At 42.8% G+C, this 16450-nt stretch overlaps 1 protein-coding gene across 1 annotated transcript; it reads right to left on the bottom strand.

Annotated features, from left to right (window-relative positions):
• Positions 1–3447: 3447 nt before the first annotated feature.
• LOC115756004 (cation/H(+) antiporter 4-like) lies at positions 3448–16015 on the bottom strand. The gene is made up of 6 exons (XM_030695664.2): positions 15891–16015; positions 6528–6615; positions 6216–6341; positions 5562–5567; positions 4922–5170; positions 3448–4782 (listed from the first exon to the last, which is right to left on the bottom strand). Exons 1-6 carry the CDS (start codon positions 16013–16015, stop codon positions 3448–3450), a joined length of 1929 nt encoding a protein of 642 aa, XP_030551524.2.
• Positions 16016–16450: the final 435 nt, after the last annotated feature.

The following is a 16450-nucleotide window of genomic DNA, read 5'->3' as shown; positions in this document are numbered from 1 at the left end:
GGGCCGCTCTCGCCGGATATGACGAGGGTAAGAGGTTCGACCTCGCAACCTCTAGTGAGGGCCGCCCTCGTCGGATTTGGCAAGGGTAAGATCCTCGCGATCTTAGGGGATGGTTGAGCCTCGTCGGCCACTATGATATAATAAAAAATGAAAATAATGATAAAAAAATTCATAAAATTTTAAAAATTTATAGAAATTGTCCATGTTAGCGATTTTTGGTCAAAAAGTGATTAGATTGACTGAATTAGCAAATTATCAAAAGGTTTATGACTAAATTGGTCAAATTAAAAGAGTTATGTTGAATTAGCACCATTGCAATAGGTTTATGAATTTTTTGTAATTTTTCACGGATTCCAAGGCTTAAAACTAGGGTGAAAGGTTTCAGGTTCCATATAGGTTTAACTTGAAACCTACTTTTCGAACAGGTTCATCATTTTTTGAAATCGGAACTTACCATGCATATCACGAAACCTACCTATCTCGGGTGCTAGGGTGCTCCACCTGTATTTTTAATTAAATGATTGCAGTGTATCATCACCTTTAATGAACGTCATTTGCTTGCTATAATCCATCGATCACAACTCGTATTTACACGCATGAATAAATACGACATTAACAAAATAAAATCGAAATGGATACTCGGACTAGTAGCTCTAGATTACACATTCATCATCCAATATTATGGAATACCGCAGGATCGCGTGAAGACATATACCAAGAAAAGTACAAAAACTTGTTAGTGGAACTTCGAACCTATCCCGTCAGAACCGGTTTCTCAATTTTTGGTGCCCGAAACTTACCACTGCATATTTTGGAACCCGAAATCAAACAGGTTCCCTATCAATCCAGTCCTAGGTTCCAGATTTTGCTTGGAAACCATGCTCACCCCTACTTAAAATTAGTTGGAAAGCACCAAAATTCCTGTTCAAATTTATTTAGAAGTAGATCTCCATTTCAAGGTAGGTGTAGTACCATCCACGCCATCTGTAGGGTAAACTTCCTCTACAGTGTGATGCATCCGGACTTGGCAACTTGATGCTATCCCTATTAGTTTACCTTCTACACTTAGGTCCCTGTATATTGATGTACTCAATGTTATCCAAGTTGTTCTCCTCCCATTTGATCGGTCCAAGCACCCCGACGATCACCCTTCCCTTGCTGGTTCACCAAACCTTGAAAAATCCTTCCAACTCTACAACCTTTCATCACAGCATCATGTTCTCCATATGCAAAGTAACAATTCCCTTGCTAGTACATACGTCTTGTTGTTAACAACATTTGTATATGAACTTGTATACATGGAGGATAATTCGTACGTACGCTTAAATACCATATTAGAGCAGGCATAATGTTTTGCCGTCTTCAAAACACATAGAAAAATTTTCTCAACAACTTATAAAATTAGTTTAAGTTGAGTATGTTATGTTGTAGAGAAAAAAAAATGTCTACAAACTTATCTATACAAGAATATAAGGGAAAAGTTTGGTTTTGTGTCTCTTGCGATGTAATATGTACAATAACAAACTGACTTTATACGACAACAATATACATATTAGAACTATAGAACATATCTAAAATTGTCACTATAACTAAAATTGACTATACCATACCAGCTAAAATTGGCGATAGTTCAAACTTCTCGATTTTCTGCAATGAGCATGCTCATGGAGATCAAAGTTCCGTTTATTTCATGGGAGATGAATGATTTGAAAAGAAATAAAAGATCGATTGTATTACTTAAAATAATAAGTCAATAAAAAAAGTTCAATATCCACAATAAATTTACATCCAAAAATTTTCATGGCCGATGAAAATATTTTCCATTCATTCATTTTTTGTTATTAATACAAGCGATCATTTTAAGGAAAATGTCTTACAAACCATCCATTTTCGGTGAAACAAATGCACCAAAAAAATTATTAAAACCATAGTATATACATATTTATAGAATTTTAATGAAAATATCAAAATTGTCCTTTCTATTTTGAATCCAAAAACAAGATGGGTGTTTCATTGTGTAACTAAGTTACAAAATAATCTCATAACCATATGATATACACATCCATGAAAAATTAGCAAGGCAAAATATGGAGCATCGATGTAAATAACGAAAGGGGATTCGTCTATTGAGGCAATCATACACATTGGATCATAGTCCTTAATACGAGGATTAACCGATATGATTTGCCTAAAAGGTGACTAACTTGACCACGGGTCAACTAAGATTACCCAAGTGCTGTCTCATCAGGAAACTCCTATGCTCACTTCCTCATTTCTTATTATGTGGCCTCCTTCCATGTTAAATGACAAGGATTTAGTAATCTCCTCTAATTGCATGCAAGGCCGGAATCATCGATCCGTTCTCGTTGGACGACAAATTCGGACTGCCCTTATTTCGTAACGATCTAAAGTTCGGAATTTCTGACACTCGATAGAGGTGGACATTTCCGACGAACATAAAGTATGCGACCTAGCCGTTTAATTCGAACGGTAAATCCCTCATTTGAAGTAAAAAAAAAGTGGATTTGCTTTTATATGTGTTGAGAATAAAGGGTTCAACATGCTAAGAACCACTGATTTGCTAGTACATGTAGAGAATCAAAAGAGTAGAAAAAAGGATGACCAGAGGGTTACAATGCTAACAAGCTACAACTTTGCATGTGGCTTAATGCCTTTGCTGTTGCTGCACTACCAGAACGGAAGAACTAGTGTCAAGATCGTTGGAGGCCAGCAGGTCCCCTAAAATCCCGAGCTCTGGGAGCTCGGTCCATGCCAAGAGGCCGGCGGTCTGGGGGCATTCGAGCTCGTGTCGCCGCCCGACGATGACCAGATCGAACTGTTGTACCATGGACCTGACCAGCCTCGCCGTTGTCGGGCCATCCTCCACAATCTCCTTCCAGTACTCGACGTTCTTCCCCAAAAGGCCTTCCTTGAAGACCTTCAGCGCCTCCCCATCGATCATCTTGTCCCAGCTGACGACGCACCCCTCTTCGTCGTCAACACCCAGATGCACTACCGACAGGCAGAGCTCAGGGTCCCTGGCCATCCTCCTGGCGATGGCCAGGGCCTCCCGGTCATCATTCCCACCTAGGAAGAACACCCCCCACATGGAACGGCTCGTCCGTGGCAGTGCTGGCAGCAGCATTCGGACGTCCCCCACGATCAATGAGTATGCCCACGGAGCAAGGCGCCCACTGGAGGACGCTGCAGTTGAGGCTGCGGATGTGGTTGTCCTCAGACACGACAGAGCCATCGATGGATGACCACCTCTTGTGGAAGGGGAGGAGGATGAGTATGGTGAGGTTGTCCAGGGCGGTTTGGCATATGTCCTCGTACATGAGCTTCGGAGGCGACACTGCGGTGAAGATGCTGGCCCGGACCGCCCCGGGGTTGCTACGTGCATAGTGGGCGAAGGCAAGGATGACTTGGTCTGAGTAGGACGTGCCGTCAGCCACCGTCTTTTTGGAGCTGATGGGTGATAAAGACGGGCATGGCCCGTCCCACCAGCTTGATCAGGTGGAGCGCGTAGACCCCAACAGGCCCCTCCGGGGTCGGGTAAAAGGCATCGACAAGGTCTAGGATGGGGTTGATCTGATCAGCCCGGTGGATGCAGGCCAGGACTGGGAGCTCCGAATCGGGCTTCAGGTGAACGACATTGCGCTTCTGGTAGCCCGCATACTTCCTAGAGTGGTTGAATAGAAGCTTAACCAAGATTGGCATGAGGCTCGCCAAAGCGAGCACGGCCATCAGGGCGAGCCCCATCCGGCCCTCATTGAGGACCTCCATCTCGTGGAGGAACCGATATATGCCTAGCTCGACGACCCCCTTGCAGCACAGGATCAGGGCGAGGGCCAACGAGTCTTTGACGGGCATCTCACAGATTAGCGGGGGCACGAGGCATGCCGCGAACTTGGACACGAACACGAGGGAGACAAGGATCAGCTCGAGCTTCATATCTTGGAAAGAGCCCGTCAGTGCTGTCAGGTCCACCTTTGCGGCTGTGACCGTCACGTAGATCGGGAGAATGAGGCCAACGAAGAAGCAGTCCAGCTTGTTCACTATCGCGGACCCCAGCGGGGGACCGTCGGGCACCACCAGCCCGAAACAGATGGACCCGAACAGAACCGACTGGCCAAAGTACCTGGACGCTAGCGAGGACAGAAGGAGCATGGCCAGGATCGCGCGGAGGTAGCCATCTCTCATGGGCCTGCCCTCGGGGTTCTGCCGGATAATCCAGAGCATTGCGGGCCGCACTACAAAGATGATCACCAAGAGGAAACCCGCGGCCATGGCCACGTTCTTGAAAGCGTCCTCCTTTTTCATCCTCGTGAGCGATGGAAAGAACAGGAGCACTAGGCCGAGGAGGTTGCTCACAAGGGATGAGGACAACGCGAGGCGGCCCAGCTCAGAGTTCTGGATCTTGAGGTCGTTGAGGAGGCATGAGACCACAGGGAAGACGGTAATGGACTGGATCGCAGTCAGGAGCATGATCTCCTTAGTATCGGGCCTGCGGAAGTCGGCAAGGGCAAAGAGGGCCGCGCCGCCTACCATTAGCGGCACTAGGGAGGCGGCAACCCCAATTGCCCAGGACTTCTTCCCGATCTTCCATAGCATCCCCATGTCCGTCTTCACCCCGCTCAGGAACAAGAACATCGTGTACGCAAAAAGCTCCACCGCGTCCAGGATCTCCTGCGCCTGCGAATCGTCTATCCCAAAGTTCGGAAACAGGAACTTCTTGATGTCCTTGTTCTTACCGATCACCGCCCCGAGCATAATCCCCGCCTATTTTAGTTCCACCCCAAAACCGAACAAAGTTCCGAACTCATCATTAGCATTATAAACAGCGAATTTCGTTCTTTTCATCAGGAAAAAGGAAAAAAAAGGAAGGAAAGGGCGCAGTAGAGCAGAGGATAAACCGTACAAGGGTCTGCGTGGCGAAGGGAGGGAGGCCGACGCGCTTCAGGATGAAATGGAAGGCTTGCGAGACGGCGAAGATGAGCACCATCTGGAGCTGCATCTGGGGCATCGCGAACTGGAACACGCCGCGCTCCCAGTAACCCTTCACCTGTAGCCCATGCGAATTGATCTTCGGGGGGAGCGTGATGCAATGCTCTTCTTCCATCAGCGTCGAGTTCATACTCGAACTTCCTTCCATGCCCCCTCTTCCGTCCTGGACCGTATGGAATCAGGTCGGTCTTGCTTCCTCTTCCTCAAAACTCTCAATCCCTCTCCGACGTGCTTGCACCGATGAAGGATTCGGGGGGATTCATGATCATGTGTTCCTTGTCGCTCTAGTAATAAATGCCCTTGTCGTTGGAACAAGAAACCAGGAAACTCGGGTCTGCCGCTGTTGACACCATTAAAGAAAGATCAAACAAGCGGCAAATGTTAGAGGGCCACATTCATTTTGTTCCATCCAAGCAGTTAGATAGTTGCTGTTCTTTTGTTAGGATCGTCAAATGGGCCTAGGAAAGCCTTCAGACTAACGAAAGCGTCAAGTCAAACATTAACAGAAAAGATCGAACCGATTAACAGAAGAACATTCGGTTCAAAGCACATACCAGAACCTGAGAGAATTTCTGGATGTCAGGTTAAATTTACAATTTTGCGCCGTAGCGACATGTTGACGTTAATCAGGACATTACGCAGCTACGGACGGTGATAGGTGCCCGAGTATGTGATTAAATGAGGCACGACTCGAGTTTGATCAATCTAGGCTTGAATGAATTTTGCCGGTGATTTCGCGAGCGACCCGGATATTTTACGCAATTGAGCAAAGGTCCTAAAATGCAAAGATGTCGATCGGACTTTACAGGGGACCAAAATGAGGATTCAGTTTGTAAATTCTATTTGTGGCTTCATGTTGCATGAAAAAATTAGTGGCTCAATTGCCGGGTCTCCCGGTTAATCTTCCTCCCTGGGAGTTTAGCCGGCCATTTGAGGGAGAGCCCACCCTTCCGTTGTTTTGCCCATAATGATTAGTTTGAGAAATATCTTTCTGTCGCTTATAAAAATAAATAAATAAAAAAATTTGTTATTCACGAAAATATTTAGATATAAATTGTTATCCATAACAAAAATATTCTCCTAATCTAATTATTTCATGTGATGCAGGCGATTATTTAAAAAAAAAAAACATTTTTCGATTTATTTATTTTTCGATAAACAAACGCATCCTAAGTGAGAGAAAAATGACATCCGAACTTCGTTGCTACTCTCGCATAGCTCCACAGGAGTTGAGCTGCCACACATCTTCCAAGTCCAGCCATAATCGTTGATCTCATCATAACACCAACTCCACCTGCACCTTTAGCTACTTCATAAGGATTCTTAGACACAACCTGCACAATCACGGATAAAGCAAAACCACCATTGCTACATATATTAGAAGATCGAACACGTACTTTGTTAAACTTGATAAGTATATTAACCGTTGGCTCTACAGGCTCTACCTCGCTACAAGCATCATCTATCTCGACTATCCCGCGAGCACGCGCTACCTCAGGAGTTTTTTATTGCAACTTTACCTTGAGCTTAACACCATTCAAATTTGTATATACACTTCCACAATCACTCATAGCCAAAAGTACTAGAGACTCGTCAAATGAAACTTCTCTGTTGATAACAGATGAATTTAATTTCATGCATAGCAACCAATATGATAACCTACGAACATGAACTTTCTTAGCCTCCCATCGAGCTTACTATCATTACTCGAACATAACATGGTAATCAATATTTAAAAAAAAAAATATTAGCAAAATTACTTTACCACACTTACTTGACCCTCGCAATTACCCAAAAACTGCTATGCTAATAAAACCCAATAGATATATACGCTAGGTGACGCATATGCTCTGATGCACCCGTACACGTGCATAGTTGAATACATGACATAGACAACATAAACAACAATATAACATCTACTCCACAAGAACAATTCAATACGCCCCGCCTCTTCAAGATAATTAGGGAGTGACTGTCCTATTGGACGGGACCAAATTTTATTATCAATTTCTTAAGGCACATATGCCTGCAATACAGGAATCGGAGGGAAAATTATCAAAAAATTAAATTAAGTTTATTGTAATTGTGCAAATTCAATTATAAACCTTTTTTTTTTTTTTGGTAATTGAATTCTAAACCTTTGTATTTGTACCAATTCAATTTATTCGACCATTTTTTGCGGAAATTGTTGACGTGGCATGGCCGGAGGTAATGTGGATAATTTTAAATACTATTTTAGTATTTTTTTTAAATTTTGTTTGCTTTTCATTTTTTTTCTTCTCTTTTTCCTTTTCTTTTTCTGTTTTTTTTTTCTTCCTTTCCTTCTTTCTCCAGCCGGTCATAGAGGTCCGGCGACTAGCCAAAGGCAAGGGTCGGCGAGGTTGGCCTCGCCGGTGGCTAGTGAGGGGCGAGCTTTGCTAGAGGCTGGTGAGGTCGACCTCGCCCTTGCTTGTAGCTGGTCCGAGGCTCGGTGACCGGCTAGAGGAAGAAGGAAGGGAAGAAAAAAACAGAAAAGAAAAAAAAGTGAAAGAAAAGACAAAATAAGAAAAATAATCCAAAAAATACTGAAATATTATTAAAAGTTGTTAACGTCGGCGTCAATCACACCACTCCAATGATTTTAGGCCATAATTGACCGGATAAACTGAATTGGTACAAATGCAAAAGGACTCAATTGGCATAAAAAAAATTATTTATAACTGAATTGACTCAATTGTAATAGATTTAGAGTTTTTTAATAATTCTCTTAGAAATCGGGATTGGTATCAAGAAGGCTACCGAGAGTGCCCCCTCTTCTGATCAACTGGGGCAACCTCCTTCGAGTTATGGTCGAACGAGTCCGTTTACTTACTTTTCGACCCGACCGGCGCCTAAAAAAGGGACGATCCGGGAATCCAGTGCCTTTAGATAAAGGCAAAGGTGACAACCTAATTGTTGTAGGGAATGATGGTGTAGTGTGCTTTTGAAGACTGATTGCTCTTATCCCTCTGGATGTTGCATACTGTGCGTGGGCTGGCTTAGTGTTATTTTAATGGCATTCCTACGTCGTGTAAAATGCAGGCAAAACAGTCACCAACAGCACATACGGATGTTTCGTGCTGATTTGTTAAAGTGATCTCGGACCAACATTCCTCTTGTCCGGGACCAATTTGGCTTTGAGATGCTTCCATTAAAAAATGATGGTTGCCTTGTCTGGCGTCGCAAGAGTTTGCTTTCGTGCTCTGTTTCGTGCGCGATGAAGAAGGATGTCGGACGGTATCGAAACGATCGGAAGAATGTGTACGCGAATGTGAATAATCAGATTGAGAAATGGGTTTGATCGCGGACCTCTGGATCGAAATGTAAAGTTTACAGAAAGGCGGAGTGAAGTGAGAGAATTGTTGGCGGCTGTCAATATTGTGGATTAGTGAATAAGTGGCGCGGATTAATGGTTAATGGAGGGGAAAAGTACACTAGAAGTGCCATAACTTTTGTACGGTGTTCACTTGAGTGCCATAACTTTCAAAACGTTTACTTAAGTGCCATAACTTTTAAAAATCGTTCACTTGAGTGCCATGTTGACGTGGCAGCCGAAAAAACCGACGTGGCAGCTAGAAAAGTTACTGTAGCACGCTGGAAAAGTTACTGTAAACGCTGGAAAGATGATGTGGCGCGTCGAAAAGCTGACGTGGCACGTCGGAAAAGTTATTGTAGTACTCAAGTGAACGATTTTGCGCCGACGTAGCACTCAAGTGAACGATTTTTGAAAGTTATGACATTTAAGTGAACGTTTTGAAAGTTATAGCACCTAAGTGAACGCCGTACAAAAGTTATGGCACTTCTAGTGTACTTTTCCCTTAATGGAGCTAAGAATTGCAGAGTGGTTCTCGTATTCCGAATTGATTGACAAATTGGGGTGCATTTCTCCGACCCCTTCTTGATGTCTTTTTTATTTTTTTGTGTGTCGTGACATATAGGGTGATCACGCCACAAAGCAAGGTCCATTTTGTTTTTCGAAAATTTTGTTATTTTGAAAATGTTTTCTAACATTTGGATCGTTTGGGAAAATGAGTTGGAAAATCTCTTCCTGACCAGCCGAAAACCTATCCTTAAATTCTGAAAAGGAGTTGAAAAGAAATCTTTTCATAATCAGCGGAAAACCTAAACTTAAATTGCTCCGTTTGTTTTGTGGAAAATGATTGATTTGGAAAATATTTTTCAAAAAATGAGCGCTTATATCGCTTGCCAAAATGAATAGACAATAAGTATTTTCAGCGTCTAAGTAAATGTTTAGAAACAAATTGTTTTCCGACAATAATTTTCATTGACTAACTATTTTAAACGATGCATGCGATCATTTTGAGGAAAATATTTTTCAAATCACTCATTTTTCTCGAAACCAAAGGAGCTAGGAAAATGACTTTCTCCTTTAAAAAAACCAAAGATCATTTTACAAAAGTAAACCAAATCCCGGGGTGCCGGGTCCCCCAAGACCGAGTCAAGGACCGTTGAAAGCTCGAGCCTAGGACCACCACAACTAGGTCCCAATTCCGACACCCACGATTGAATCTCCCAAAGTCGGGCACATTCTCCAGCACCCAGGCGTAGGACCCCGCACCCAGCCTTATGTCCCAAGCACCCATGCGCCGGTCTCTCACGCTCAAGACCCCGGCAGCCAAGCCTAGATCCTTGGCGCTTGAGCCAAATCCCTCGACGATGGGCTTGGGACCTCGGTGCCCCGGCCCAAGTCCCCAGCATCCGTGCTTGGGACCCTAGTGCTCGACGAGTACCCGGCTCTCGTGCCCCAATCGCAAGCGCCCCTTCTCAAGTCCATGAGTCTCGGAATCCAGGGTCATACCCAAGGCTTTTCCTCACACGTGTGTTTCATATTTTTCTTACAACAAGTGTGAGAAATGACTTCCCATCGCTTGCAAAATACAACCGCATATGGGGAAATTCAATAGAATAAGTTTATTCGAGAAACTTCTTTCAAGAAAATTTCATTTTTCACGTAACAAATGGAACCATAATCTCCTCTCTCCCTCTTTTTTCCCTGTCTTCATGAGACTATGTTTGATTGGCTTGCTCTGAAATTACGATTGGCTTGATTCATTGCAACGAGAAGATGAAATTTCTCTAATTTGGAGCATCTTGAGAAAGGCAATAAACACATCACCGGCATAGCTTAAAGTCGACAATAAAATTTCTAAAGAGTTGCGCAAAATTTCTATAGGGGAATATTTTGTTTTCTAAACCAAGCTGGGCTGCTTGTTTTGGCCTTTCTCTAGGCAGAAAGATTCCTGATTGACTTTTTCGTCACAAGTCGGCACATCCACCGATCCACGACATATTTAGCCGTTGTTATTCAACAAATCAAGGATTACTACCACCCAAAATCACAAACCGGGCACATCCACGCCACATTTAACCTGAACTGATTGTCAAATCGTAAGAAATTCTAAATCGGGACATCGGTGCTACATTCACTCCAAATAAATTTCGGCATCACAGAAAATCATAAATTAGTATATCCATGACAAATCTACCCTCTGTTAGCTTCTGTCCTATATCCCCGTCAAATTGCTAACGTGGAAACGCATGCGGCAAACAACTCGAACATCAGCATGTGATGTGGATCTGACGTGTTAGATGGGTCTCCTAAACGACGTCGTTTTGGAGAAGCCATATCTATAGAAAATTAACCGAGGTTCGAAAATCCGCTAAGATTTGCTAATTTTTCATCAAGAGCTCTGGCACGTTTCGAAAATTTGCTAAAATCTCTCTTTCGCCCCAATTTTGCCCTAATATTTAGATAGATTTGTTATGAGTGTATGATGTGGGATTGTTTTTGACATGAATATTAGGATAGTGTAAAAGCTGCCAGAGGTGTAAGGTTTGGGATTTTTTTGCGACGTGAAAATTAGTTTGGCATAAATGTAACAAGTGTATATCGGTTTAGAACTTTTTGTGGTATTAACTTTTAAATTGAACTTAGCATGATATATCCCAAGGACTTCGTAGGCAAGCATCCGCCAAACATAGCAAGGTCGATACACATGCAATCGTGTTATGGGTAATCGAAATATTACTCAAACCCCTCTCGATAATTGCCGTCTATTCCTCCTAAAAAAATATATCGCTTGTTTTGTCTTCAATGTACCCTCTACCATCGTGTTGTGTTTAATCGATATTCCAAGAACTGAATAATTTAATAATAAGCATATTTAACAAGTGCTTTTGAGACACTCTTCTCCATGATCCATCGTAAAATTAACATATAATGGCTTTAAATTAAGAAATTGGGCTCGAAACAACAGCTATCGCACGAATTCTCAACTCTGTGTTTCACAATCGACAACATCCGGGCCGGGTGGGCAACCTCAATTCGAGATTATTCGCACATAATTATCCACGATACTCACTTATACTCACTTAATATCATGCATGTGGCCTGTAAATATAATACAAGAGCTGCGTGCTGCCCTCCCTTTTCTCGCTCCCCTAGGGTTAGTGCCGCCGCCTGTATTTTTCGAGGGGGAGGGAGAGAGCTCTCCCCCCTCCCCCCTCCCTCCTTTCTCGCTCTCTCTTTCATCTCGGTGGAGTTGGACTCGGAAGCTAGTCCCGATTCGCGCTTCTCTGTTCGGGAGTTCGTTAGCCTCCGGGAGGCGATCGTCAAGGCGAAGCGCTCGACTGTCATCGGTTTTTTTTTTTTCTATTAGGTTGTTTTTCCTTTTCTCTCCCACTATATTTTGGGAGTTTATGAGTATAAACAATTTTCTATAGCTGATTAAGCCGCTCTTCTATCCCGATTTAGATTTAGGTCTAGATTTAAGGATTTTATTCTCCCGATCTATATTTAGATATAGATTTGGGAGTTCCCTACATGTATCCGATCTGTGTTTTTTCAACATATTGTTGTTGGTGTTATTGCTCGGCGTTGATGATAGAGATGTCGAACCTCGACGCACATCGTAAGTCATTGCATTTGATATGGGAGCTCTTGGTGTATGCCCATTATGAACTTTGGTGATCGGCCGTCGCAAGGTCATGGTATCGGATCTACGCTTGGAGGATGAGGGTGTGCTTCTACCCGCATAATTTGCTTTCCGGGATTTTTTTTTTTTCCGTCTTTTGAGAGTTTGAAAGCATTCTATGCAACTCTCTCGACTATTAATGAATAGAATCTTTCTTTCGACAAAAAAAAAAAAAAATACATTCCAATCCCTAAACTACTTTAAATCAAATCCATTGGATTCAAGACGGTGGTGGGTTCAACCAATGTCTTCTTCGAGAACCAGCCGACCTTACCGGAGACACATTTCACTTTCGTATTCCCCCTTTGAATTGATGCAGGGACGTGTTGAATTTCTCGTTTCGAACTTTGGTCCGGCCTTCTTTTTCCCTTTTTCCTTTTGGGTAAGATTCCCCGTAAATAAGAGTCGGAGATTCTCGTTCGCGAATTGGAGTATCTTTCTGAATTATTCCACGTGCCGCCTTCCAAACCCTCAATTCGAACTTTTATCTCCTCACTTCACTCGCAGCTGCAAATTTTCTTTGCTTTCAATTACAATATTCTTCTACTTTGCATACCTTTCGGAAAGCTGTGGAAATGCTCAAGGTCGTACATTCGGGCCAATGAGTTGTCACGTATATTGCTAGGAATCAAAATGAAAAAGTCGTTCAAAGAAAAAGGGAGTTTATGCTCCTTTATTCTCTTATTTTTTATATGCTACGATGAAATTTCGCCCCATAAAAAAAAAAAAGTATAGAAGAAATTCCATTTGACGAGGACACCGTGCGTTTTCCTTCATCCTTGTCGGAGGAAACTTCCTCCAATTATGTCTTTGAATTTATGGGTCACAAGCACCGACATCACTCATCTTTTATTCGCGTGTGATAAATTTATTCAAATTAATTTTTTTAAGGACCAAAAGTCCAACATTGGTATTTAATCGAGATTGATTTTTTTACCACAAAAAAATCATAAATTAGTACACTCGTGACAAATTTGTCCTCCGCTAGTTTCCTTTAAATTTTACCATCAAATTGATGAGTTGGATGACACTTGATAATTAACGGATACACCAATTTGGGATTTTTACACCCTTATGTATATCAATTTAGAGTTTTTCGTGCTAATAACTCAATTTAACAAAAATCAACGGAGAGTAAATTTATCACGAGTGTATCGGTTTATGATTTTTTTTATGATCAAAAAATCAATCTCGGGCAAATATCGGTTTACGGTGTTTTATTAAAAAATTAGTTTATGATGTTAATCCATTATTTTACTCAAAAGAGATATATAAAGAAAAAATTTGGGGAATGGGTAAACGGCAAACGTCAATTTACTCCCCCCCTTTTTTTTTAGGGTTAATACCATGGAAAACCCCAAACTGGTACACTTGTGACAAATTTACCCCAAATTATTTTTTTGACTACAAAAAACCCCAAACCGGTACACACGTGACAAATTTACCCTAAACTGGTACACATGTGACAAATTTACCCTCCGTTAATTTTCATTAAATTTAACTATCAAATTGTTGATTTAGTGACATGTGATAGTTGACGGGTATACCAATATGGGGTTTTAACCCTCAATTTGTTACAGGTTTATCAATTTGAGATAGGTGATCTTCGGATCCGACAGGTACGGTCTCGTGGAAGGCAAAAGCATTAGAGACGAGGTCTTCGAGCCATCGCCTTTCTTTGTAAGATCGAAGACTTGCTTTCCGTATCATTGTTACCGGGTTATCCCCATGGTCTCCATGGTCGGGATCTTCGCCGTCGGCCGCCCCTAAGGCTTACCTATTTATGTCAAATCGTGAACCTCCTTCCTTCAGTAGTCTCTTCTTGTACGATGACACCATCCATAGCGCACGGATGGGTGGAGCACCAAGGGTTGTGTTCTCCCATACCGTAGCGGACCAAAAGCCAAAACAAAGTGACGATTTAACGAGGGGTGAATTTGTCACATGTGTACCAGTTTAGGGTATTTCGTGGTCAAAATAATTAGTTTAGGGTAAATTTGTCACAAATATACCAGTTTAGGGTTTTTGGTGGTAAAAAAAATAGTTTGGGGTAAATTTGTCACATATGTACCAGTTTGGGATTTTTCGTGGTCAAAAAAATAGTTTGGGGTAAATTTGTCACGGGTGTACCAGTTTAGGGTTTTTCATGGTATTAACCCTTTTTTTTAACGTCAATTTACTATTTACCAATAAAATAATTAAACTAACAAAAAGGAGAAATGAAGAGAAAGTCGTATTGGATCTGACCTAGACTAGTATAGACTGTCGAAAGAGATAGTCACCATCACACGTGCCGTACCTAGCAACTCGTGCAGCACGAGAAACGAAGCAATTGGCTTTTCAGGGCTATGTTGTTGTTGTCGTTGTTTTTTTTTTTTTTGTGCATAATTTGCAACCTAGAAATAGAATTAATTGCAACATAGTTCTTTATTTAGCAAAGACAAGAAATTTAGGTGTTATTTCATTTAAGATTAGTTCTCCATGCCCGTCACGAAATCTAATCTATGTTGCGGAAAGTATAACAGCGTAACTCACCACATGAATTAACAAAGCCCGCACCGTCTTAAAGAGTGAAATACGACAGTATTATTAACCGATGTTATCGACGATTCCTATTGGTTTTGAAGGTTGGGAGTGGACTAGTACTCTGTTCGTGTTAGAATTACGTATTCGCTCGGCATATACGTATACATTAAAACTTGATAACCCGAAGAAGGGAATCGAGAATAGATTGAGGATGACTATGGTTCCTTGCACTTCACAGGTATTGGGTTCGTACCCTGAAATTTTGAGTTAATTCGAATCAACTCACGAGAATAAATCGATATTAACAACCAGGGTTTCTTGTACCACGACACTGAGCAGCTCTAGACAATATTTTTCCATATCTCCCCTTCATTGTTCTTTTGGCCTTTGTCCAAAAAAAAAAAAAAAAACGTCACGGTAATCAATCGATCATTCTATCCCTCATCTGCTCTCTCGTCACCGCTCCCCTCTCTTTCTCTCTGGCCCGTCTCCTTCGAAACATTCTCGTTCGGATCATGGTTCGAAAAGTCGCGCGACGCGACGAGACTCGTGTAGGAGATCCTCACGTTAATTTTGATTTGCGCGACGAGAATGCGAGTCCGAACCGGAAAATCTCTCATCTCTCTCGGTCCGTTTACATTCTTCTCCTAACATTTTATTCTAGATAATCAGCAGGACAATGTTTTTGCAAATTAATATTAATTTTCCCTTTTCTTTTTTCTTTTTTTGAAAAAATTATTGAAGGGCTTGAATTACTACTTTTTTTTTTCAATTTAATAATTTTCATCTTTTCTAGAGAGGCTTGAACGCGCCCCGAGTACAGCTCACCAGTCCACGTCCCCACGTAAACGCCTCCCTCCCAAACAACAACTAGACCTTTAAGACCCAATCACAACGCGGTTGTGGCTTGCGAGTTTCATTCTCCTTTACACCCGCCCGCCTGCGAAATTACGCAAACGCCCCCGCTCGATCCCCGAAATCTCCACGCAGCCCCCCTCGATCAATCGAATCGAATCGATCCGTACTCTCTAAGCAAAAAAAATAATTAAAAAAAAAAAAAAAAATATTGTTCCCTCTCCCTTCCCCATATAACCACCCCACGCCGTCCACCCTCCCACTCACGGAACCAGTAGAGAGAGAGAGAGAAAGAGAGGAAACCCCATTTCGTTGCTGAGCGTACGGAGCGTCGAGGGGATCCGGAGGCGGTTTCGAGGCGAAATGAGGGAAGAAGGAATGGCGGCGACGGGGACGACGGCCGTGGCGGCGGAGGCGGAGGGGAAGAAGAAGAAGGGGAGGAGGAGGAGGTGGGGGCTGTGGTCGCTGAGGAGGGCGGCGAGGAGGGACCGGGCGGCGTCGTGGTGGGCGAGGGTGAAGTTCCTGGGGAGCGCCTTCCGGTGGAGGAGGGTGAACATCCAGCTCTCCTTCTTCGACGACCTGGTGTTCAAGCTGGTGTCCGTCCTGGAGGCCATCGTCCTCGTCGCCACCCTCTGCTTCTTCTACCTCTTCTGCGGCTGCCACTTCTGAACCCCCTTCTCGGTTGAAATCCTGTACTCGTTTCCACCCACTTCAGTTTCGACTCTCTCTTCTCAGATCTCCCTCTCTTTTTTTTCTTTTTTTTTTTGGGAGGGGTGTTCTTGTTGATGTAATCGCATGTATTGCTCCTGTATCTCGAGCAGAACTTCCTACTTGCAGAGAGAGAGTTAGATGTTCGGCTATGGAGGATTTTGGAATCTGGTGTTGTATTTGATGAATGCGAGCTGCGATGGTGGGTTGGGGTTGTGATCGCTGGCTGGGAAAAATGTAAATAGAAAGCTTCGAGAATTTCAAATCGTTTACTCTCTCTCTCTCTCTCTCTCTCTCTCTCTCTCTGATCAATGACTACTACTGAGTTTCTAATCAATCAT

The sequence above is a fragment of the Rhodamnia argentea genome, chromosome 9 (genome assembly GCF_020921035.1).
Source record: "Rhodamnia argentea isolate NSW1041297 chromosome 9, ASM2092103v1, whole genome shotgun sequence".
Classification (NCBI taxonomy): domain Eukaryota; kingdom Viridiplantae; phylum Streptophyta; class Magnoliopsida; order Myrtales; family Myrtaceae; genus Rhodamnia; species Rhodamnia argentea.
The sequence above is the reverse complement of the archived record's forward strand: the minus strand, read 5'-3'. Positions and strand labels throughout refer to the sequence as shown.

Coding starts and splice junctions, on each gene's coding strand:
- LOC115756004 (XM_030695664.2), bottom strand. CDS start 16,015: ATGGCCTCCAGGACGGACACCAGCTTGAACACCAGGTCGTCGAAGAAG. Junction 6,616..15,890: donor GCCCACCACGACGCCGCCCG/GTCCCTCCTCGC, acceptor TGTTATCAACAG/AGAAGTTTCATTTGACGAGT. Junction 4,783..4,921: donor CCTTCGCCACGCAGACCCTT/GTACGGTTTATC, acceptor GAACTAAAATAG/GCGGGGATTATGCTCGGGGC.